Source organism: Anopheles stephensi, chromosome 3, assembly GCF_013141755.1.
Source record: "Anopheles stephensi strain Indian chromosome 3, UCI_ANSTEP_V1.0, whole genome shotgun sequence".
Taxonomy (NCBI): domain Eukaryota; kingdom Metazoa; phylum Arthropoda; class Insecta; order Diptera; family Culicidae; genus Anopheles; species Anopheles stephensi.
In genome coordinates, this window is record NC_050203.1 from 34334184 (window position 1) to 34356977 (window position 22794).

Below are 22794 nucleotides of genomic sequence, written 5' to 3' on the forward strand. Positions count from 1 at the left end.
CCTCCAGCGTAGGGACATACAACACACCCCGTAGCGTGATTTCAATTATTTCGCCGTTTTCAACCGCACACTTGATCAGACAATCGCCAACACCTTCGACGCGATTTTCGCTGCCATCTGCGACGGTAACATTTGAACGCAAGCTTTGTTCCATTACCGTGAACGCGCTTTTGTCGCTACACATGTGCGAACTAGCACCCGAGTCGATTAGCCACGACCGATCGTTACCGCGAATTTCAGGCTGACGAACCATGAACGTAAACGAACTTGTGTCGTTTTCGCGCACTATTTTCACTAGTTCTTTTTTATTCGGCTTATTCTTTTTCTTCTTTTCGCCTTCCCCGCTGCTCTTCCGATTCAGGAACTCTTTGCAGTCCCGTTTCTTATGGCCAGATTGACCACAAAAGAAACACGCGCCTGGTTTTGCTTCACTTTTCGCCTTCAGCACTCGCTCCTCCTGCACCTTTCCGCCGTACAGCTTCTCACTTTCGTCGATCAGCTTTGCCCGCACAAGTTCCATCGTTAGCTCTTTATCGGAACGACTTTCCAAAGCGGTAGTAAGAGCGTCAAATGCTTTTGGAAGGCTCCGCAAAATCATGGCCACCTGCATGTTCGCCGAGAGTTTTTCACCCGAATTCTCCAGCCGAGAGTAGAGATCTTCCATGCCGTATAAAAAATCTTCCATATTCTCACCTTCATGATAGTTTGCATTGCAAATCTCTTTCAGCAACGAAACTTTCCCGGTAAGAGTGGCTTTGTGGTGGTGTGCCTTGAGCGCATCCCATGTCTCTTTCGCTGTGTTCTTTGTCATGATGAGATTGTGTTGGTTATCCTCAACCAACAAAGCAATGGTCGCCCGCGCCTTCGAATCACCCTCCGTCCACTCCGGAGTTACCGGTGTCGGCGCGACACCCGGGTCAACGTACGTCCACGTACCCTCCCGCATCATCAACATCTGCACTTTGAAAGCCCACGACCGATAGTTTCGGTTGTTCAGCCGGATGACACCCACTTTCGAAAAATCCATTTTTGCTCGTGCCGAACCGTTCCCGGTTGGATTTTTTCTTTCACCACGAAAAACACACGATTCCTTAACCGCACCGCGTACCTTCCGGAAATGTCCTAATTTTTTCACGCCGAAAAAATCACTGTGATTCCGAACCGCGTCGCGCACTTTTCAATTGAACTGGCCACACTGAGCTGGGCCCATAACCTGTTGAACTAGAAGAGAAACAAAGCGGAAAAAGCGAGTGGACTGTTGCACCCAAAGGAAAAGACGTGTAGACGCTTGTACGCTTGATGCAGGAATGAATCTTTATTCAAAGTTAAAGTGTGTGTGTGTGTTGTACAAAGTGTAGCCCGACTGGCACTCATTCCGTGTTGCCTGATAGGCACTCGTCGCGTCAAACCGAGAAGCTCAACAATCTATACATTAAACTAGCGGAAATGAACGTGTTCGAACGGCGAAGAAAACTTGGAAAAAACTTTCTTTTTCAGTTTGTGAATTTTTCGTTGAATTCTTGGAAATAGTAGGTATGTATCGTTCATTTTTACTTTGACACAATATGTAAAACACGCGTAAAATAGTTTAAAATATTGCTTTCTATATTTCTATTAAATAGTAAAAATTATCCGTGCGTTATAACGACAAGAAAAAACTATTTGTTCGAGAGAAACAGCGTATTTGAAATGTGCTAACATACAAGAATCCATGTACACCGGCACGTAATTCCATGGTAACGGCATGTGATTCGAGCAAAGTGTCGCCCATTCGATGGTGAAATCGAATGCAAATCGAAGCAGGCAGCTCGTGAGTCGAAGAAAACGGCGAGCGATTCGACTGTAACTGTAAACAGGTGTAGGTATCAGTGTACAAACAAAAAAAAACCTCATTTAACTTTTGCAAACCAGCCAGGCGTTAATCTCTCCCTATGCTATATTTGAAACAAGACTTCACTCATCAAATCCCATTTGCTGCTACAGTTTGATTACGCTCGTAAGTTTCTATGTTTGCTCTTTATCACGTGGCAACCTTCATTTAGAATAAGTGTTAGATGCGATCGTTGAGAAGTCCCCCCTCTATTATAAACGCAGTTCTCTAAATAGCCGAGCACTGCTGCATGACAGACGGGGCAGCTTCACAAACTAACTCACTAAGCAAATTGGAAAGGTGTTAAACACTAGATTAGTTAGTTAAAGAAAGGTAACGCTTTGCGAAATAAGAAGTTGATTTAAGCGAAATTACGTTTCCCTTTTTTTCACAACGCAAGTGGATAAGTAACGAAAGTAAAAGGAACATCGTTGGACATCATTCACAGTCATACCGTCGTGCGAATTGGACCAAAAAAAGGCAACGTTGATTGCACAATGGTATACACACTCTACACATTATTGTGATTTAAACGCATAACGATAAATTCGTTGCTTCCGTTACGGCGGTGCTAGGGTAAAGTGTGTGTGTGTGTTTATAAATTGCTTTAAAAGGCTCCACGACCACAAGAAGTTGCGTTACTATCCTACACATTAACACATCCTTACACTTTTAAACAAAAGGCTGTTACGAACCCTTGTGTTACACACAAACTAGGCAGCGGGAACGAGCTTACAAACATAACTACAAGTTAGAAAAACACGCACAGTAACAACTATTGTCGGAGGAAAAATAGGGTTGCGGTTCGAGAGATTTTGTCGGCGGTTCACGGTGAAATGGAGTTCGAACGTGTAGAGGCTGTCGTGGAATAGCAAAAGTCAGTCAGTCAGTCAGTCAGTCGGTTGGGTGGGTGGGTTAAACGTTGGGAAAGAGATTCGGACATAGTCACGGTTAGTTACGAGTTTAAAGAGTTTTTTTCGGGCTAGATAATTTACTTTTGTGTGAGACGGAACCCACTAACACTAATAGTGAACAATCTACTAGCTATACACCACTAAAGGGACGGCGCAGCATTTCGACTGTGCGCTTTTGTAAACTCTATATATGATAAATAACATGCAGCGTTTTCATTTACACCGCTTAACCGATTCGAGGTCGAAGGGGAAAAAGAGACAAAAGCTGCCCCCTTTTTTTACTATACTTTTATAAACAGAAAATGGATTCCTTACTTTTTCCGCCGGTCCGGTTGATCGGTCGGTACCATATTAACGGGAAGAAGTTGATCGCTTACCAAATTATAACAAACAAAACACGAAGCTTCTTATCACAAATAATCGCCGCTGCTTGCCGGTGAAACAATTGCTCGCGCCTTCCGGTTTAGGCCATCATTTTGCGTCGGCCCTCATCACCGGCACCGCCGGCGAGCAGCACGGACGATGAGCATCAGAGCTGCGGATAGAACTGGTACGAGGTGGACGTGGTTGGGTTGAGCAGGGCGTGCCGTTGCCGCTGTTTGCGCTGTTCCGTCATCTACACAAACAAACAAAAAAAAGAGGGGAAAGGTTTTCGATCAGAACCTTTCGCTTCGATCACACCACAAGCGCGCGCGCTGGCGGCGGGTACCTTATTTTCCAGCTCCATAATCTGTGTCATCAGTTCGCGCACCGCAATGTGGTTGGTTTCGAGCAGATTCTTCAGGCTGCGCAGCTCAATCTGCTCGCCGTCGCCATCGACCGCTGCCAGCGACATGGCACGCAACCGCGGGAACCAATCCTGTATGTTGGCCTTTACCATTGCGTGCACGTAGCTTTCCGGCCCGGTAAACTCGGTAGGATCCTTCACCTTCACGAGCACGATAAAGTACAGGTAGTGCCACATGTTGTGCTCGTTCTTGATGTGCTCCTCGAAGCTGACCGTCTTGTTATCGAACGCGGAACGATTCAGCCCGCAGATGAAGCACGTGTTCTTGAGGATCAGCTCCTTCTGCTGCTTTTCGCTTCTCAGATCGGCAAACGTGTCGATGATCACACCGAAGATCAGGTTCAGCACAATAATGATGACGATGAAGAAGAACAGCAAATCGTAGATGACGCGCGGCACGAACAGTGTTTCCTTTCTGCTCGGTGCGCGCAATATATCACCGATGCCACCACCGTTCCGCAGGCCCTGGTTGAGCGTTGTGATGATGCACATAATCATGGAATCGCATCCACGCTCCTTCATTTCACCACCGTCGTTCGATTCGGCTACTTCGCTGCTACTGCCCGCCGTGGGAAGCTTCGAACAGGTTTGCTGCACCACCTGTTCCACTAGGTCCGGTGGTACCATGTGGCTTACGGTTGGCTCTCCGGTACAATCGGCATCCCCGGTGGTGCTGGCTGCAGCTTCACTGTACTCTTCATCGACCGGCACGAGGAAATCGTCACGGAAGAACATGTACCCAATGATGGAGAACATGTACACGAGGATAAGCGCGAGGACGGCAGTTAATATGATCGAGCGCCCGTTTCGCGTCACCGATCGGATCACGTTGAGAAGCGTTTCTTCCCGGTACACCACATCGAACAGCTGGAATGGAGAAGTGATCGAGACGTAAGCAATGGTTCGGAAATAAGTATATGAAAATAATTACCAAAATGGAGAAGAAAAACGGATGCAACAGTACGCCAAACACACAGAACAGCAGATAGAAGAAGTGGTACAGGAGTTCCGCATCCGTAATGATCGACACAAAGTGTTTCTCCAGCGTGCCGTAGTTGCCCATCAGGCTGATAATGTGTACACCCTTCATGATGACGGTGATGCACCCGAGCAGCCATAGGGTCGGTTCGGGACCGCAGGAAAAGATGAGCCTTAGTATCAGTGCCACCACGAACGTCCGGATGCCCGACTGACGGGGAAGGGTAATTACGATCGCCAACGACACCAGCATCACGATCCAGATCAACGATGAAAGATGGAAGCTTAATTCTGAGAGGGAAAGGAATGAGAGAGAGAGAGAGAGGGAATACCAAATCAAATTAGGAGGTGAATGTATTTTAGAGCAGTCTAGAGAAGTGTGGAGCACTCTTCCTGATACAGTTGGTAGTATCCATGGGTAATAAGATATCATCAGGAGTAGAACAAACTACATCTCAGCAGTTCACTGCATTGGGAAACTGTCGAAAGTAGACCGGATTAGTCCAGAATAAAAAGGACTAGCTAGGGGTAGCCTGAGGTGCACTTGAGTTTACCGAAGTAATGCGGGATAGTCCTAAATTGGCAGAAGTAGTCTAAATCTGTCGGAGAGATAGTCGGAAACTATCAGAGAGGATTCCGAAACGGAAAATCAACCACTGACCAGATCTTTACGATGCGGAAAACCTTGGAGAAGATGGCGGAGCAGCAGCCACTCCTACCATCTCTTCATTGATTTCAAAGCCGCCTATGACAGCATAGCCAGGGTAAAACTATACGACGCAATGAGCTCGTTTGGAATCCCGGACAAGAGGCTTGTACGAATGGTGAAGGTGGATGGAAAACTCTCAGGGCCCTATGCTACTACCAAGGGCCTGCGCCAGGGATGTGGGCTTGCCTGTCTCCTTTTCAATCTGGCGCTGGAGAGAGCTATCCGTGACTCTGAGGTGGAAACCATCTTCTATAAGTCAATCCAGATCCTGGAATACGCATCATTGGTTAGAGGCTCTCCTATGTAGCAAAAGCTTCCCAAAGGATCGAGCGAGCGGTACAGAACCTCGGGATAGAGATTAACGAGGCGAAAGCCAAAATGATGGTGGCACCACCAGCGGCCCTGCTAACAAACACTGATTTACGCAGGGGTGATGTACAGATGGGTGACCGCACCTTCGAAGTCGCCCAAAACGTCACCTATCTGGGGTCAAAAGTCAGCACCGACAACAACATTGATGTTGAGCTATGCGCAAGGGTGCTGGCTGCCAACCGGTCATACTACAGCCTGAGGAAACTTCTCCACTCTAAATACCTGTCGCGACGGACGAAGCTGGGACTGTACAGAACATTTATAGTCCCAGTACTCACATACGCATGTGTACTGAGACATGGACTCTGTCCAAAACTGACGAAGCCCTCTTAGCCGCGTTCGAGAGGAAGATGCTCAGAAGGATTTTTGGCCCCGTATGTGTGGAAGGACAATGGAGGATACGCTACAATGTCTCACCATCGTGCAGCGCATTATACTCGCCAGGCTCCGGTGGGCTGGTCACGTCATGAGAATGACACCGGACGACCCAGCCCGTAAAGTCCTTTTAGGCCGTCCACACGGACAGAGGAGGCGTGGTAGGCCCAAATTGAGATGGAGTGATGGCGTTGATGCGTCCGCCAGAACGGCCGGGATAACGGATTGGCAGACGACGGCGCTAAACCGTGAGCGGTTTCGAGGATTGTTGCAGCAGGCCAAGACTGCAAAGCGGTTGTAGCGCCTGATAAGTAAGTAAGTAAGTCTATATATGTAGGACGTTGTCTAGAGCAGCCCTGAATAGTCAGCAACCAGGAGTAGGTAGAAGTATCCCGAAGCAACGAGATATTCAAGAGCACTCAGAAGTAGTCAGGAGTATTTTGGAGTATGTTGGAATAGTTCAGACCAATAAGAAGTAGCTTACTTCTCAACAATCCACCGTAGACAAGGCTAGTACGAAGAAGCGTACGAAGGCCAGAGTAGTGTAGATTATTTAAAAGCATTCAAGAGGAATCAGGAGCGATTAAGAGCAGTTTAGAGGGGTCTGGAGTCGTCTGGAGCAGTCCAAAATAATCAGGAACAATTGGTATACTCCCCAGCGTTCAAAGAGTGTAGTCAGTGGCGGATCAACCTAGGAGAGGAATAAGCGACCGCTCGGGGCTTCGTCGTCGAGAGAAATTCTGATGGTCTGACTCACAAACGAGTTACAACTAGAGGGGCCTCAACTGTCATTCCGCTTAGGGACTTCAAAGACCTTGATCCGCCACTGAGTGTAGGCAAGAATAGACTAGAGCATTCAAAAGCGGTCCGAAGAAAAGTGGAGTAGTTCGGAGTAGCCAGGAGTCCTGAATCGTGAGCAGTCCGAAGCACTCCGGAATATTCCTGAGCATTCTGGTAGAGTTCGCATACGTCAAGAGTACCCCTAAGCATCCCTTAGTAGAAGGACTACTAGCGTCGAAGCAGTCCGGCATATTGAGGTGCAGTCAGGAATAGTCAAGAGTAATAACTCAACGAGAAGTCAATTCTGTAAGCCCATTTCCCTTACCTGGTAGTGCATTCTCGAAGGGATAGAAAAACGCCACAATCAGGTTGATCAGCACGGCCAGATTGAACAGGATGTTGCTCCACAGCGACATGTAGCTGCTGACCCAGAACAGCGCCGGCTGCCCGCGCAACTTCTTCTGCCACTTCATCTCGTTAAACATCGCCTCGTGCCGATCGAAGAAATCGGCCACCTTGCTGCCCTGATCGTCCCGCTCCGCCGTATTCAGCACGCGCACCTTCGTATCCTTCGTCAGATACTCGCAGATCTCCGGTATCGGAAACACGATCTGCTCCAGCGTACGATCATGCCGAACGATTTCGATCTGGGCCGTGTGTGTCTGATAGTACAGAAGCGCTTGGTTTGTTTTACTGTTCGCTTTGCTCGTAGCACTATTGCTACTGCTGCTGCTAGGCGGCCCACCACCCAGACTGCTCGGATTTGCACCCGGGAAGGTGGGCACAGCGGGCGGTGCTGCACTGTTCCCAGCGGCGCCGCTATTAAAACTATCAATCTTTAACAATCCCGCCAGCTCCTTATTGTGCTGTGCCAGCTGGTGACACAGGATGTAGATGTTGTGTCCGACTTCCTTCGGCGATACGCCGACATCGTCGTCATCGTGCCCGTCGTCTCCGAGCTCGTGCCGTAAGCTGCCGTATCCATCATCCGGGCCTCCACTTCCACCACCGCTTCCTCCACCACCGCCGACCCCACTGCTACCTCCTCCACCGTCACTCTGGTTCAGCAGCATCAGTATGTTCTCGTCCTGATGGTACGCTCGGCACGCCACCTCAACCAGCTGCTTCGGGTTCATGTTCGCCAGGATGCGCTCCGCATTCTCACTATCGCCGCGCGACTCCATGATCGCCAGCAGCAGCTTCGACGCATTGTTCTTCAACTCCAGCACCAAATCCATCCGATTCTTCCCGAGCGGATTGATGTCGTTCAGGATAAGCGCCGTAATGATGTCCAGTCCGTTCGATTCGTGCGTCGCAATGCAGTTCTGATTATCGTGACACGGTCCCTGGCAGTACTCGGTGAGCGTTTCGAGCGTCTGGTTAATCAGCGACACATTGTTCTCGTTGATGTAAAGCCCAAGCAGTCCGAGCCCGCCTGTCGTCGAACCGCAGATACAGTCCAGAAACATGAGCGTCTCCGACACGAGATTGTAGTTTGTCTTGTTGTTCTGATTGCGCAGCAGATTCTGCAGCTCAGGATTGTGATTCTCGCACAGCAGCTGCAAAAAGCGCAAGATCGGTTGCATCACAAGCACCTTGTTCGACAGCTTGTTGTTCTCATCCTTGTCCTTGTGCTTCTCGAGCTTCTCCGCCAGTATGTCCTCGAGCGCCGAACTGCCAATGCTCATCAGCGAATTTTCATCTCCATTGTCGGACCCGGTCCCATCGGAAGTGGCCGCTAAATTGCGCGCATTTATGTACGACTGTTGCGTCATGAGGGCCGCATTCTGGAGCTCCTCCTTAAAGTCCTCGGTAATGACGATCCCGTTCACCTTGTTCACGTTCTTGCGCTGGCCAATCTTGTCCAGATCCTTACCCTCCACCTTGCTCTCGCTCGCCTTGTTCGCCGCCATATCGGACGTGTTCACCGTCACGGTAGACTTGATCTCCTGCTGTGCATCTTTCATCTTGTCGAAAAACACTTTAAAGAACGATTGGCTCAGATCGTTGCTCAGGAACTTGTTGTACATTCCCTTCTGGATGATGGGATTTCCGCCCTCGAGCAGTGCGATACCCAGCTCGATCGCTTCCACAAAGATCGACGGCGAGTTGATCGACTTTATGACCAGCTCAATCACGAGATCGCTCGCACCCTCCTTGTCCAGATGGTTCTGCACCTCGTGCAGGGTACGTCCGGCCCGGATCAGATACTTCGCGCCCGGACCGTGCGATACGCTAGCCATCGGAGAGCTGACCACCGCCGATACGATCACCGGTTGCAGTACGGCCGGTCCTACCGCTCCCGGCAGCGCGGGTATCGGTGCCTGGAGCGTAAAATCGTTTCCAAAGTAGCGCTTCAGCAGAATCGTACGCAGATGATCACCCTTATCACCATAATCACAATCGATCGTCATCATCTCCTTGAGCGTTTTCAGGATCTTCACGCACAGCTTCTCTTCCTTCTCTTCGAGCAACTTCTCCGTGTGCTTTATGAGGTGCCGGATGAAGTCACCCGTTTCACACTTTTTGCGAGATTCCGTGTTGAGCGGGAAAAGCAACTCGGAGCGGTAAAGAATGTCCACCAGCAGCGATTGTTCCGCTTCGACCAGGGGTTTCAGTTTGTCCTCCAGCAGCGACACAATGTCCTGCAGGCCCTCGATAATGCTACGATCCATGCGCATGATCTGTGACTGGGATCGTTCCATCTTGGTTTGCTTCGTCACCAGCAGCCATTTGCTGGTTTGGCGCGAAAGCATGGCCGTTTTGTTGAACATCTTCACCACCTGGTTCTCGAGATCGATCGGGATGGCAATGCCACGGGGTTTTGCCTTTTCCGACAGGGTACGGATACAGTTTTCCACGTTGAAACGCTGGGATGGAGTAAGACCCTTGCACTGTGTGAGCTTGAAGGAATTCTGCAGGATCTTCACGAAAATGAGCTGCCGTTTCTGTGGGAAAGGAAAATGGTGCAATACACATTAGCAATGAGGGGCTATATTGTATCATTGTATCAGCAAGTTGTTGCAAGCCCATTAAAGCTACAAAGTAAAGCGAGTCTCTCTAGCAGCTGTTCGATTCTAGCCAATCTATCACACTAGCCTCCACATCGCGCTTCACACCCAATTTCCTTGCCTGACTAAGAACCAATTTCTTCAGCATCGGTAACCGAACCTCGTTCAGTGTGTTCTGCCGCAACAAACGCTTTATTTGATAGCGTTGACCTAAGATTAATCGATTCAGCTGCAACTCCCAGGCACCAGTCGATCCATCCTCTTCCGCGCGTGGCTCTTCCGAGAGGGTATGCTTCTTCGGTAGTAATAATCGTATAACGTAACAACTGCTTCGTAACACCTCCCATAACCCCATACTAACCTGTAGCGCTGTGCTCTGGTCGGAAAACTGACTGTTGAAGAACGTGGTCAGAATGTTCATCACCTCGTTGCAGACATAGTTCTCCAGCTGCCGGTTGGTGAACGAACCACCCTTCACCACATTGTTGATGTCGATCAGGAACGACTTCTCGAACAGGCACCACATATGGTTCGACGAGTAGATCTCCTTCACCTCAACCTCCGTGTCGATGTAGCAGTGGCAGAGGAAGTCCACGTACGCTACCTTAACCTCCGGGATGCAGTCCGGGTGCGATATCATGGCTACGATATCATCCAGCGCCAGCAAGCTGTTGCACTTGATCTCCGTGTACACGTTCTTGCCCATCGTGCAGCAGGCGAGCAGCTTCACCAGCTCGATATGGTACATGAGCGGGCTCGAATCGGCCAGCGTGCCGGCACTGTACGAGCGCATCAGCTCCACAAAGTAGTTGAACGAAGCCTTATCGTTGTAGAACACGAGCACTTCTTCGCCCGCGTTCACGAGCTCCTGCATCACCATATCCTGACACTTGCGTATGAACTGATTCTCCGCCTTGATGATCGTCTGCAGGAACTTGAGGTACTCCACGTGGCGGCCGTGTATTTCGATACAGTGCACAAAGTGTTGCACCACCTTGTCGCTCACTTCGTTGCAGAGGTTCAGGTTATCCTTGAAGATGGCGCACACCGTTTCGGCCTCCAGGATCTGTGGGTGAACAGAGAGAAGAAAGGAAGGACACATTCCGATGCCTTAGGTGTTGTATTGTGCCAAAGGAAGAGACCATCTTACCCCCGGGTTTAAAAACAGATCCAACTGCTTGTGCAGCAGTATCTGGTTCTGTTGATTGCCCAGGCAGAAGTTCTGCAGAAATTCGTGCGCCAGCCGCATCAACTCATTCATCCGATAGTCATCCTTTTCGTCGTACGGGATTTGAAGCAGATCCAGCACCACCGTGTGCACTCCAACGTTCCTCAGCAGCCGTTGCTCATGCTTTCGAGGCTTCACGAAACCATCCGGCCCAGTCGCCGTGATGCAGAGCTTGTTCATCCGTATCAATATCTGTTGAATCTTCTTGTACTCCAACGATTGTTCCGGATTCAGCTCGGGACCCTGGTCAAAGTTGAGCTGCGATTCTTGCTTCACCAATTCCGGCTTTCCTTTCGAATTGCCCACGCCCGATTTACCACCACCTCCCGCTCCACCATCACCCTGCTCATTGCCACCCTTGCCTCCCGCCCCACCGCCACCATCCGCACCTTCTCCACCTTCACCACCGCCGGCAAGCAAATCGTCCGTCTGCTTCGATTTGTACACCCACAGTTCCGACTTTTCCACACTCTGCCGCAGTACGTCCAGGTCGGATTTGATCTGCTTGTACGACTCCACATCACTGTCCGACACCAGCAGCTGCACCTGCCGGAACGCGTGCAGCACCTCGTGGCGTTGGCTAAAGTGGCGGAACAGGAGATGAAGTGCCCCAGACACGAGGGCAGGATATTCGTGCATGATGAGATGGAGCAGGACGCGCAGGAACGTACGCCCACCCTGTCCGTCCAGGTCGAGCGGGTTGTACGTGTCCTCGGTACAGCCAAAAATACCTTCCGCCTGGTACCCGATCGATTCGAGATCGATGTTTTTCTGGCGCAAATTTATGTTCTCTGCCGTAGGTGGAAGGTGGCTCTCGGGTTTGGAACCGCTGCTACCGGGGCCTTCCGTCATGGAGCTACTTTCGCTGGCCATCGTTCCATACCCTTCCGAGGTGGAATCCGATGCGGTTGTAGCTGTCGTTTCCGTTGTTGTGCTGCTTAGCGTTAGTGAAACCTCGGACGTGGTGTCTCCTGCGATGCTATTGTTCACTTCCTTCGGAATGCTATCCGTCGGCACTACAACCGAAACCGATGGGGACGGATCACTGGCAGTGGAGGGCCGATCAACGGCACCTGGCGGAACGATCGTTGGTGCTTCGGCGGGAACGATGACGGTTGGTGGAGCTAGTGGCATGGTAGCTACCGTAGCTGCCGTTTGCTCATTTTCATCAAACTCACGCTTAAATATCGAAAGCAAACAGCTAATCCGATAGTCGAGACGAACGTCCAGGATGAACTGTAGGATTTCGATTATCTTCAGCTTGGTGTCCATCACCAGCGGGTATTCCTTCATCAGCTGCGAGACGGATTTACGGTGCTGTATGGTGGGTGACACGATGGCGGTCGAGATGGGGCCGAGAGTAAGCGAGGTCATCACCGCACCCATATCACCGATGCGTCGCAATACGCCTCCTTCCGCTGAAAGAGTTGATGAGAAGCTAGATTAGTATCGCTCGCTCGAGTTTAGAGGACTTACGGGAAGAATGAACCGCGTGTAAAGGAAGGGTGATAATTTTGAGCGCCATTTAAGAGTCCAATAAAAGGAGATCACACTTAGAGAGAGAGAGGTATAAAAATACAACTTACTGATACAAGTTTTGAATTTGGTTCTGTATCTTATAACGGAAGTGCTTACAGTGTCGGACAAAGCGATCATCTATGCTTTTGTCCAACCCTAGCTTCGCGAAGTGAGTAAAACAGGGAAATTAATGCTTTTCTTTATTTGTCCCTCTGCACATAAGCCACCAAAACACACGGTCTTGGGAATGATGATGTCAAATACAGTACCATCCTACCGTCAGCAAGTCGTGCTGTGCTTTATCTAACCATACTATCTGCCATAGATTCAATTAGTCCCCGGACAGATAAGGAAAGGGTGCCCGAAATGTGCGTATCGTGTCGCAAAAAACCAGACGGCGAATGCCATGGACATGGAGGCGAGTGGTGTTTTGGTGCAGATGATTATATCATTAGGCGTGGGAATGGTTTGAGAATGATGCAGGAGTTGGAGCGAGATGGGCTAAAATATGATTAATCCTACTTCATAAGCATACTACCCAGTGAGAGGACTTAATTAATTTATCAAGCAGCAAATTGCATAATTCGATAATAGAGACCAAGCCATTTTGGATACCTACATAGCGTACGTAGAGTGTGTCATCGGCCACCGGGATTCGAAGGGGGAACACAGTGGTAGTGTTGTGCAACGGTTGTGGATAAATAATCTAAAAACAAGTAAGGCAACTACGACTTCTACTCAAACACAGCACATCACATGCAACTCTAACCCCAGCAGGCAAGCACCCAGGTTCCAGACAGACTTACCATTACCATTCTCATTGCTACCACCGCCGGAAGAGCCACCGATGTTCGCTTCCGGGATGCTACCGGAGCGGAACTTCGATGCACCCTTCGTTGCCTCGATGGCAGCCAGTACCGCCACCGTTGAAGCGGACCGGTTAAGCTTTTTCGGTAACCCAAACTCTGTCGTTAGTAATAATCCCCCACCATCATGCGAATCTTTGCGAGCGTTCATCTCCTTGCTCGGACCGACGGCCGCCGTTACGCCACCGGCCTCATCTTGTACCGCGATGCCGGGCAATGGTGCCGTCCCCTTTTCGGTCGCTGCATTCCAATGTTGCACCCGCAAATACCCACCGAGCAACGTCAAAATGTTAGTACATAATGTGAGCATGATTGGTGTGAGTATGCGTGCAAATGAGAATGAGAACGTTCGACAAAAAGATACCCCACCATGAAGTAAAGTATGTTAGAAATCTGTATGCTTAAAGGCCCTGTTTAAAGAACGGTTAGTGAAACAAAATGCGAGCAACTTTAATCTCCACCAAACACAGTAAGCTTTTCGAACGAAATAACAATCAATTTGTAATCTTACTACTATGCTAACACGAAGATTTAAAATCTTAGCTTAAACAGTAGTAATGAATAAGATAACTGCAAATAAAATAGATTGCTTTGGAAAACAAGTGATCTCCCCCCAGTGCACTTACAGTCGATATGTCCGGTCGGCAGGCCCGTCCCATCCGCCTCACTGCTCGAAACACAGTCCAGTATGTTTAGGAGCGTTTTCGTGAGCCGCAACAAATCGCTGAAGCTGTAAAATCCAAAGTAGATGAGATCACGGGCCAGCTTAACCACCTCGAACGTCAGCTTGTTCTGATCCTGGTCGGCAAACCACATCTTCGACACGACATGATTGCACAGATAGTCCTCGACGAAGGCGATCGTTTTGTTGAACCGTGCCCGTACCGCTTCCTTGTTGCTGTCCGGTTGCTTTTCGATGTCGTAACTGCGGTGCGAGAAGCGAGCGAAATGTTAGATTGCATTGATAATTGTACACCCCGGCACCCCGGCACTTACTCATTAATCGACATGACGGTTGGTATTTCGGACCAGAGACGCGCATACTTGACCGGTGTTACCGGTTCCTGCGGGTCGCGATCGACGTGCAGGTGCAGCATCAGCCGGCAGAACGAGGCGCGCAGATCGTACGGCACAGTCTTGTCCGACATGCAGCGCAGTATCAGATCGATGTCGAGGTGGGGCGAGAGATTGTTCAGCGCAAGGTACTGCCGGTTGAGGCACATGTTGGAGAACAGGTTTAGCTGGTGGCGATAGTAGTCGAGAATGGCGGTATCTACGGCGCGTCCGATCTTTAATCCCTGCGCTAGTCGGCTCATCGATTTTGATTGCTGTTCAATAGATTCAGGATGATTATTGGCTCTTATTCACAGTTCTACAGCAAACCACACTTACCGTTCGATTCTGCCACATTAGAACCACCTCGTATCGCTTCTTCTCGTCCAGTTTGCGTTTTCCGTTCGGGACGGCCGTTCCCTTCGACTCTCCATCACCAGCTGCAGCCCCCGAGCTCGATTCATCAACCTCCCGTATCTCGGTAAACTCTCGATTTCCACGCTCCAGCTCATTCAGATACCCGAGCGGATCATCGTCCACCTCCCGGAGGAACGTTTCGATCAGAATGTCCGCATTCTTCGCACTCAGAACACTCTTACAGATCAGCTCCTGGGTAACGGCGATCGCTTTCTTGTTTGAAACACACAGATCGGACAGATAATCCAGGAACCGCGACTGCCAACTCTGCATGTTCTTGCGCACCAACCCGACGAACGTTTCAATTTCCGCTGCGGTGATGTGTTTCTCGAGCAACTTACGATTGTTGTGCAACAGGGCAGTGATCGTATCCTCCGCCAGTATGTCGTACCCGATCTGTTTCTGCATCAGCCCAAAGTGTTTCGCGATGTACTCCTGATTCTTGCGGTAGTCCTGCTGGCTGAGCTTCAGTATCCGGTAGCACAGCCGAAAGATGTTTTTGAACGGTGCATTCTTCGGGTCGCCCAGCTCGTCGATCTTCAGGAACGGTCCGTCATTGTTTTTCGTCTCCTGAAACGGACCCTGCAGTATCTTGAACAGTTGCTTCAGGATGTACTGTTCGCGCAGCAGCTTCTGGCGATCACGGTTCGGGTTGTTGATTGTAAGGTCCAGCGCGTCCGATTTGTTCTGATCGTTTTCCTGACCCGCTATGAAGAACACAATGTCCTGCAGCAGCGCTATCAGCGATCGCCGTTCGTTCGACGATATTGTTCCATTTTCGAGCTTGGTGCTCATCGCTAGCAGCAGCTTGCAGGCATCGTTAGCAAAGTCCAGATCACGCACCTCCACCGGAGACACCGGGATCAGCTGGAACGCTTCCTTGTCTTCCTTGATCGCGGAACAACCCACCTTCGACATAACCGGCTTATCGTCGTCGATATCGATCGGGACGGAGGTCGCATGTACCCAGGTGTTTGAGCAGAGATGTCGCAACCGTACGTAGCTCGACTGCGGTACCAATCCTTCCGGCCGCGTGATCGTGGTCGAATCGAGCTCAAACACTGACGCAATGTCGGTAGAATGGGGCACCGGCACTAAGCGGAACGAATCGCCACCTTGCGGATGGCTGGAGCTGCTCGACTTTTCCGTCCGCGAAATGTCTTCATCGATTTCCGCCGCCAGATAGTACCCGGTGGCCAGATGTTTGAAGCGAAACAACGAATTCCAATGCCCGGCACCACCCCGACAACTATCGTGCTGGACCACTTCCACCTCCCACAGGGCTTTACTGCTGGTGGCCGCCGTCGCACTGCTTCTACCGGTCGTACGTAAAAACACGTGCTGCTGCTTCTTGTACTCGTCCATCGTGAGGAACTTTTCCTGCTCGGCGTGGAACAACCGCACCACATCGCCACCCTTCAGCACATCTTCCTGGTTTTCGCGCTGCTCCATGAAGAGCGTGATCTTCCAGGAGGTGGACGAGTTCAAAACGTTTACCTCCTTGCTGCCCGGATTGTCCGGCAGTTCGTAGGTGGCGGCCACGTGCAGATTCTGCCGGTTAGCGTTGACCGGCTTCAGGATAACCTTATCACTCACCACCACATTGTCACCGGCCGAACGGAGCTTGTAGAAGGGCATAATGTAGAACCACGAGCCTTCGTTACCGTTCGCGTCCAGGTACACGCGCATTGCGTTCTTCTCGAGCAGCGCCGGCAATCGGATGTTGACCGTGACGTACTTGTTCGATTTGAGATGGAGTAGCTGGACGACGCTGCCGTACTGGACGACCGTGCCGAGTAGCTTCTTGTTTTCCGACTCATTTTGTTTCTTCTCTATTTCGGCCGCATGCTGGTGAGGACGGAGAAAGAGAGAGAACAAGCTGCTTAGAAGTTGAAACTGGCGAAAGTGAAAGTGAAACTTGCAAAGTATTCCCTGTTGCGTGTTAAAACACGTTGGCTGACATTCAAATGATACTCCAGGGGGGAGTTAAACTTTGCCGACGGACTTCTAAACTTCTAGCAATGACAAGTTGGGTTAAAGTGGGAACTTGTGTCCTTCTTTTTGCACGACTCCAGCTCAACTTTTCGGCAATTGGCACGTGGCGAAATGCGACTAAAGTGTTCTTAAACATCACGTGACTTACTAAGAGTGTCAATATTATAGCTCAAGGTAATTTGTATTTTTTCTTCTCGCGTTCTACTAATATCTATCAACTTATCTAAAATTATTTACCTCTACTTTTATACTTTACTATTATTTAATTTATTAAAACATTGTTTTTACAAAGGACTTCATGTTAGAACTTTTTAGAGAAATTTGCTCAAGTGACCATAACAAGCGATACAGTAATGCACAATAAAGTATGACCACTTTTATATCCGATTTTTAAAATATTGTTTTCGATACTATTCTACTAGGTACAAGAAAAAATTGACACATGCTCCTCAACATCTCAACTTTTTATATCACTTTTTTTAGTTAAAAAATCACTGAATAAGAAAAAAATATAGACAATACTGTGTCAAGCCGTAGTACTAAGAATATAAATAAATAAATAAAAATAAATAAAATAATAAAATAATATCGTAAATAAAGTCAAAAATTTATTACAAAGAACAATCCTACTTTTTTAATAACAAAACTAGACTGAGTTATGGTAAAAAATTAGAAAGAAAGGATACCCAAACCATGAAAAAAAATGTTCGAATTTTAAATTTGACGAATAGTCTTGTTCTGTTGTATAATATGTTTTGGCCATATTTTCATCAGAAAGACAAAAAGTACTCTGAATTGACTTCTGAATTCGACATCTTGAAGCATAAGCTAGAACTTTATACAAAATTTTACGAAAAAAAAAACTTAGTCAATTCGTTTATAATTGTCAATATAACCTCAATGGAAAACCGTGGACGGTCTTACTCTATTTTCCATCACCGTATGTAAATCTCTGCATGTAATGTACCCTTCTATGCTTTCTTAAAGCTATTGCTTTAATAAAAGCCCCGAATTGGCAAAATTAAAAACGAAACTTACGTGCAACCTCTTGAGCAGGCTCGTGTCGGTGTTCGTTGTTGTGCTCTGTTTGGCCGCCTTCCAGAACTGCTTCTGGGCGGAGTATCGGTTCATGGGACATATTTTGATGAGGCAGTCGCGAAACTTTTCCGGCGGATCGTTAAGATCACCAGCCCCAGGACACACGACCACACGATCATCGACTAGACTGTACACGTATGAGTAGAATAGTTTGAACAAGGGTTACACGACAAACGACAAACGATGTGCTGCCAACACCAGAAAGTGTCTAGCAACAAACGAAACTTACCCGAGGGTACTAAGAAATCCGGAGACGCTTCCTTCCGAGTACAGGGACACAATGTCACCGAGATGCAGGAAGCTTACCGATCCAATCGTGCTGTCACCCATTGTGAAGGCTTTTGTGTTTTACCTAGTGGCTCTGCACCGTGTCACGGGCACGGGTTTTATGTCTTCACCCGGGTGGGGTTTGTATTGTTTTCTAAGATGGGTTTGATGGCCTCGGAGCAAAAATGGATAACACTTGCTCCCCACTAATCCACTACACGTTCGGCTAAAGATGGAGCTCGGCTCGGTGGGGGGATTAGAAACCCCTTGACGGAAGGACACTTAACCTATCTTTTTTTTTTAATCTTGGATATCTTTTTCACTAACAATTTCCTAACGTGAAAAAATGGAGACGCCCAGTTACTCAGCTGCTATGCTTCTAACACTTTCTGCGGCACTTTTGCTTATTCACACTACTACACCACGGTTTGATGATGGCTGGTTTATTGGAGTGGTTAAACATCTGTAATAAAAGGAGGAATAAAACAACCCATAAGGGATTAGTATGGCAAGATTGTGACATTGCAGCGACAGTGCAATATGGATTCGTTCGACGAATGGAAAATATGACACAGAGGGAGACAGCAACACATCGAGGAATGAATATTTCACCTAATGGAATGAGATATGACGATCGAAATTGAGCACTAAATCGTTCTGGGAAATGTAGTTGCCCGTGCCAACTATATCAATGAGCGGTGCCCAAACGATTCAGCAAACGAGCCATATGGACGCAACAACACATGGATTCAACAGATGGAGGAGAATGTGTTTCATTTCAACCAGCAGCGTGGAAAACGAAAAATATTGTGTAATAAATTCGTACCCGCTTGCTTTGTGTGTTCAGTTCAGTTTCCAGGAAAGAAGAACTGAAATTTAAAAAAAGTTCTCCTACATATTTGTTTTATAAACGATGGTTCATAACACAACCGGCTGTGAAGCTGTAAGCAGACCATGAGATAATAAAGTAATGAACAGACAATCCACGATGTACTCGCTCCGAAAAGGATGGTTTTCGCACTGTTGAGCAACGCAACTTGAGAATAAATATCATTTTTCGACCGTTTATCAAACAACAATATCTACTCCATGGTGCGTGTGTGTGTACTGGATGTTCGATGGAGGTGCATGATACTTTATGATTTAAACATTCCACTAACAGCTGCTACGGTACGTTTCGATTTTGCTCCAGAGAAAGCGCATAAACTAAATTCAAACAATTCCAAATTAGAGCACAGCAAACACACTGCCAACAACTAAAGTTACGATCTCAACCAGCCATGATCGGGATAAGACCGGGATAGACAAGGAGTTATTGCCATGAGCGCCATTTTATCCATGTCTGCACAAGAAGTGCTGACAATGCGAGGTGAAACGCAAGTAAATAAAAGTGTAGTCAATAAAAACGGTAGATTGAAGATGGTGTTTGCACAGTTTGTTTCATTCTTTTCTCCGTCATTTAACCCGGTTGTAGCTTAAACGTTTTTTGGGTTGTGTTTTAGTCGCTACTTTAGAGGTTCTTTTGTATACACTGATGTTAAAAACGAAGTTATTCTTTTTTCACTAGAATATATGATTTTGATCCATATAACGGAAATTTTGGATCGTTAAGGAGAATATTACGGCAGGATAGGGGAATATTGCAAGCATGTTACACAGCAAGGGCTGTAGATTAAACTATAGTCATATAAACTTTTTTAACAAATTTTTCTGTTAAACCCTATTGCATGACAATTAATAAATTCCCAGTTTAACAGAATTGGATCATACACTCGACCGAAAATTCATAACTCATTTCCACATAACTGAAAATTCCACAGCCGCATTCTCATCGTCATTGAATGTAAGATTCCATTATTCAATAACAAAGTTCCACAGTAGACTTGTTATTATCCATAGTTCGTTTGATAAACTCTCTTGAGTGTTTTAAAATTCCCATTTTAAGGATCGAAATCTTGTAATGCTCATAAGTAAATATGTAGTCTGCTCTTCTTCTTGTTCCTTGACTCCAAAACTGTCTCAAACTTCACTTCAAACTTGTCCTCCTTGACCTAACTTACACGTAGGTGGATAACCAGTCACATACGCCTCTGAAACATGAAATCTGCCCATTGCTGATGAAACACTATTACCCGCGTTCAGTAGGAAGATGCTCAAAAGAATTTTTAGCCCGGCATGTGTACAATGAAAGAGCCGCCCTAATGACGAGCTCCACGTACGGTGATCTCACCCACGAATAAGATTCGCCAGGTTCCGGTGGGCTGGTCATGTCATAAGAATGACACCCAACGGCTCGGCCCGTGAAGTCCTTTTAAACCGTGCACATGAACAACACGGACAGAGGAGGCATGGTAGGCCCAAACTGAGTGATGGCTTTGTTGCGTTCGCAGGAACGGCCGGGATCGAGTGAGCGGCATTGAGAATTGTTAAGGCCCGATATGTAAGTATTTTAGGATAATAGTCCACACGTTAGATAGAAAAAAGCCCATAGAGAAACGGTCAGTAATGCGCTCGATACTGTTTCCTTTGTGTAAGCAACCTCCTCAATTCAAAATCAACCCTTTCAGTAAAAATACGTTGAAATTCTTACATAAATACCTAAAGCATTTTGTTTAGAGAGGGAAAATTTAACCCTTTAACGTTCAATTCGTAAAATTAAATTCCTCCGTATAGGAAGACGATCCGGTTGAGATTTAATGTATAGTCCTTTGTGAGAAAAATCGGCATCGCTAACGTTTCCTCCACCGGGCCACAATAAATTTGTAGAATATTAAGCTATAAAGTTGAGTACTTATATCAAATGCATATAATAACGCTAGCAACGATCAAACAGTTTGTGAGCTAAGACAAAAAAAAACACAATTAAATCTGTTCCCATTGTCGGTTGCCACCTTTTGTATGCAAAATGAACGATAAAAACGAACGCCCGGCAAAATCGATACTGACTGACTTGATTTAAATAAATATAATATCATCACCTCTCGCAGCTATTGAGCGAGACTGCTCGTGGCAACATTACCATCCGGCCACATTTCAACCGGGCAGCAGCAGATAAACAAACAAAGCTAATGAGAGTGAATGGATTTATCTCCCGCGAGATGCATTCGTGAGCTGCGTGTAGCCATCACACCTTGCAAGGAAACTGATCACACCTCCAAGTCGTGTTGCGGCTAGAGATGCGTTCATTGCGTCAATCTGCCCTAGGTATGGTTCCGATTGCATGAGAAATGTATAAATTCAATGCACCGGTACACGATTAGCATCAACCTACGCCACCAAATACAATTTATACAGTGCACCATGTTCACCGTTGGCACATCCTGAACTCTAGTTGCAAAATGACCGTATCAAATTAATAAGCAGATTCGAATGAAGCTAAACGGTACAATAAACTCTGTTCCACACGATATGAAATTCAATCCAGTTCAGTAGTGCTGACTTCATCGTATGAGGGAAGATCGCGCACGAGAAGGACATAAAAATAAATCGTAAACAATTGTATGATTCCGAATCGATTCTGATATCGTAACGTTGGGAGGGAGGATTCGCGGTCCTAGAAAAAACGGAGGTTCATAAAACTGCGTGTCTGTTACACCAGTGTGTGCGACTACGTATTTTGCTCCATTTTTTCCACCACCTCAAGGTTCCGGATACACTCTCTTCGAGGGAAATCGCTTTAAAATGGAGCTCTCTTTGCTGCTCCCTAATTATTTGCTCGTTCATGTAGAACGAAATGAGGTTGGACCTGGATCTGGAGCTCCATTTCTATTTTTCGCCTTCCTTCCTGGTACCAGTCAAACGAATTGCTTCTCAATTGCTTTAATCCCCCGTTGGTCATTGAATCAATCTACCCGTGGCATTGGCTTCACCTACCGGATTTAAGATAAACATTGATTTGAGATTTGAGGCGAAAGAAAAAAACAAAACTAACCTGCTAGTGCCAGCCGTGTATTTGACCTTTTGGCTTTTTCTCGGTAATTGAAAAAAAAAAGAAAATTCATCCTCTTCGCTGTGTGATTTTGCCCCAGGCGTGTTCCACATCTTTCGCTCACCTCGCTCGGTGGAATCAAAATCGAAACTCCAAAATAGACAACCGTGAACGCGTATCTAAACAAACGCTTCGAACGATGGGAAGAACCTCGTTTTCGTTTGCGATCACACACAAGGCGCACATTAGTACTGTGGTTTCCATGCATGGCCTGGCTCGTCGCAAGGAATAATAAACATTTTTCCTGCCCACCTTCCAACACGGTGGAGCATTGCATACGGCACAACTACCCAGCTCGTGACATCACGTCGAGCGGTAAGTGTCTTGTGCCGTTGTTGTGTTGCGGGGACTGAGCGAACGGGAAGGCAAGGTTGTGGGTAAATGTTGTACGAACCGGGCCGGTACAGATTGCCGGTGGTACAGGGCAGCGAGTAATTGGACATGATTGTGCTAATAAATCAAACTCACAAGAGGCATCCATCGAGAGCAGGTTTCTAGACTTGAGCTGGTTGATGGAAGATTTTAAAGTTCAATTGCAATGGAAAACGAGAAACTTTGGAGATTTTTG

The 22794-nt window shown here is 47.5% G+C and overlaps 1 protein-coding gene across 8 annotated transcripts in view; it reads right to left on the bottom strand.

Moving 5' to 3' along the window:
* Positions 1 to 1296: 1296 nt before the first annotated feature.
* The window catches only part of LOC118509618 (inositol 1,4,5-trisphosphate receptor), a 39147-nt gene continuing 17649 nt past the window's right edge, over positions 1297 to 22794 (bottom strand). For 5 of the 8 annotated variants that reach the window (XM_036050453.1, XM_036050450.1, XM_036050452.1 and 2 more), the window contains 12 exons: positions 18201 to 18701; positions 17912 to 18098; positions 14801 to 16726; positions 14405 to 14736; positions 14035 to 14333; positions 13349 to 13648; positions 10947 to 12442; positions 10158 to 10862; positions 7111 to 9733; positions 4503 to 4840; positions 3494 to 4438; positions 1297 to 3400 (listed from right to left, as the gene is read on the bottom strand). In XM_036050453.1, the coding sequence (XP_035906346.1) occupies positions 3314 to 3400; positions 3494 to 4438; positions 4503 to 4840; positions 7111 to 9733; positions 10158 to 10862; positions 10947 to 12442; positions 13349 to 13648; positions 14035 to 14333; positions 14405 to 14736; positions 14801 to 16726; positions 17912 to 18098; positions 18201 to 18301 (9339 nt within the window). In that variant the 5' untranslated portion in view covers positions 18302 to 18701 and the 3' untranslated portion in view covers positions 1297 to 3313. The remainder of the gene's footprint in view (positions 3401 to 3493; positions 4439 to 4502; positions 4841 to 7110; positions 9734 to 10157; positions 10863 to 10946; positions 12443 to 13348; positions 13649 to 14034; positions 14334 to 14404; positions 14737 to 14800; positions 16727 to 17911; positions 18099 to 18200; positions 18702 to 22794) is intronic. The other 3 variants (XM_036050455.1, XM_036050457.1, XM_036050458.1) reach the window with 2 other exon arrangements.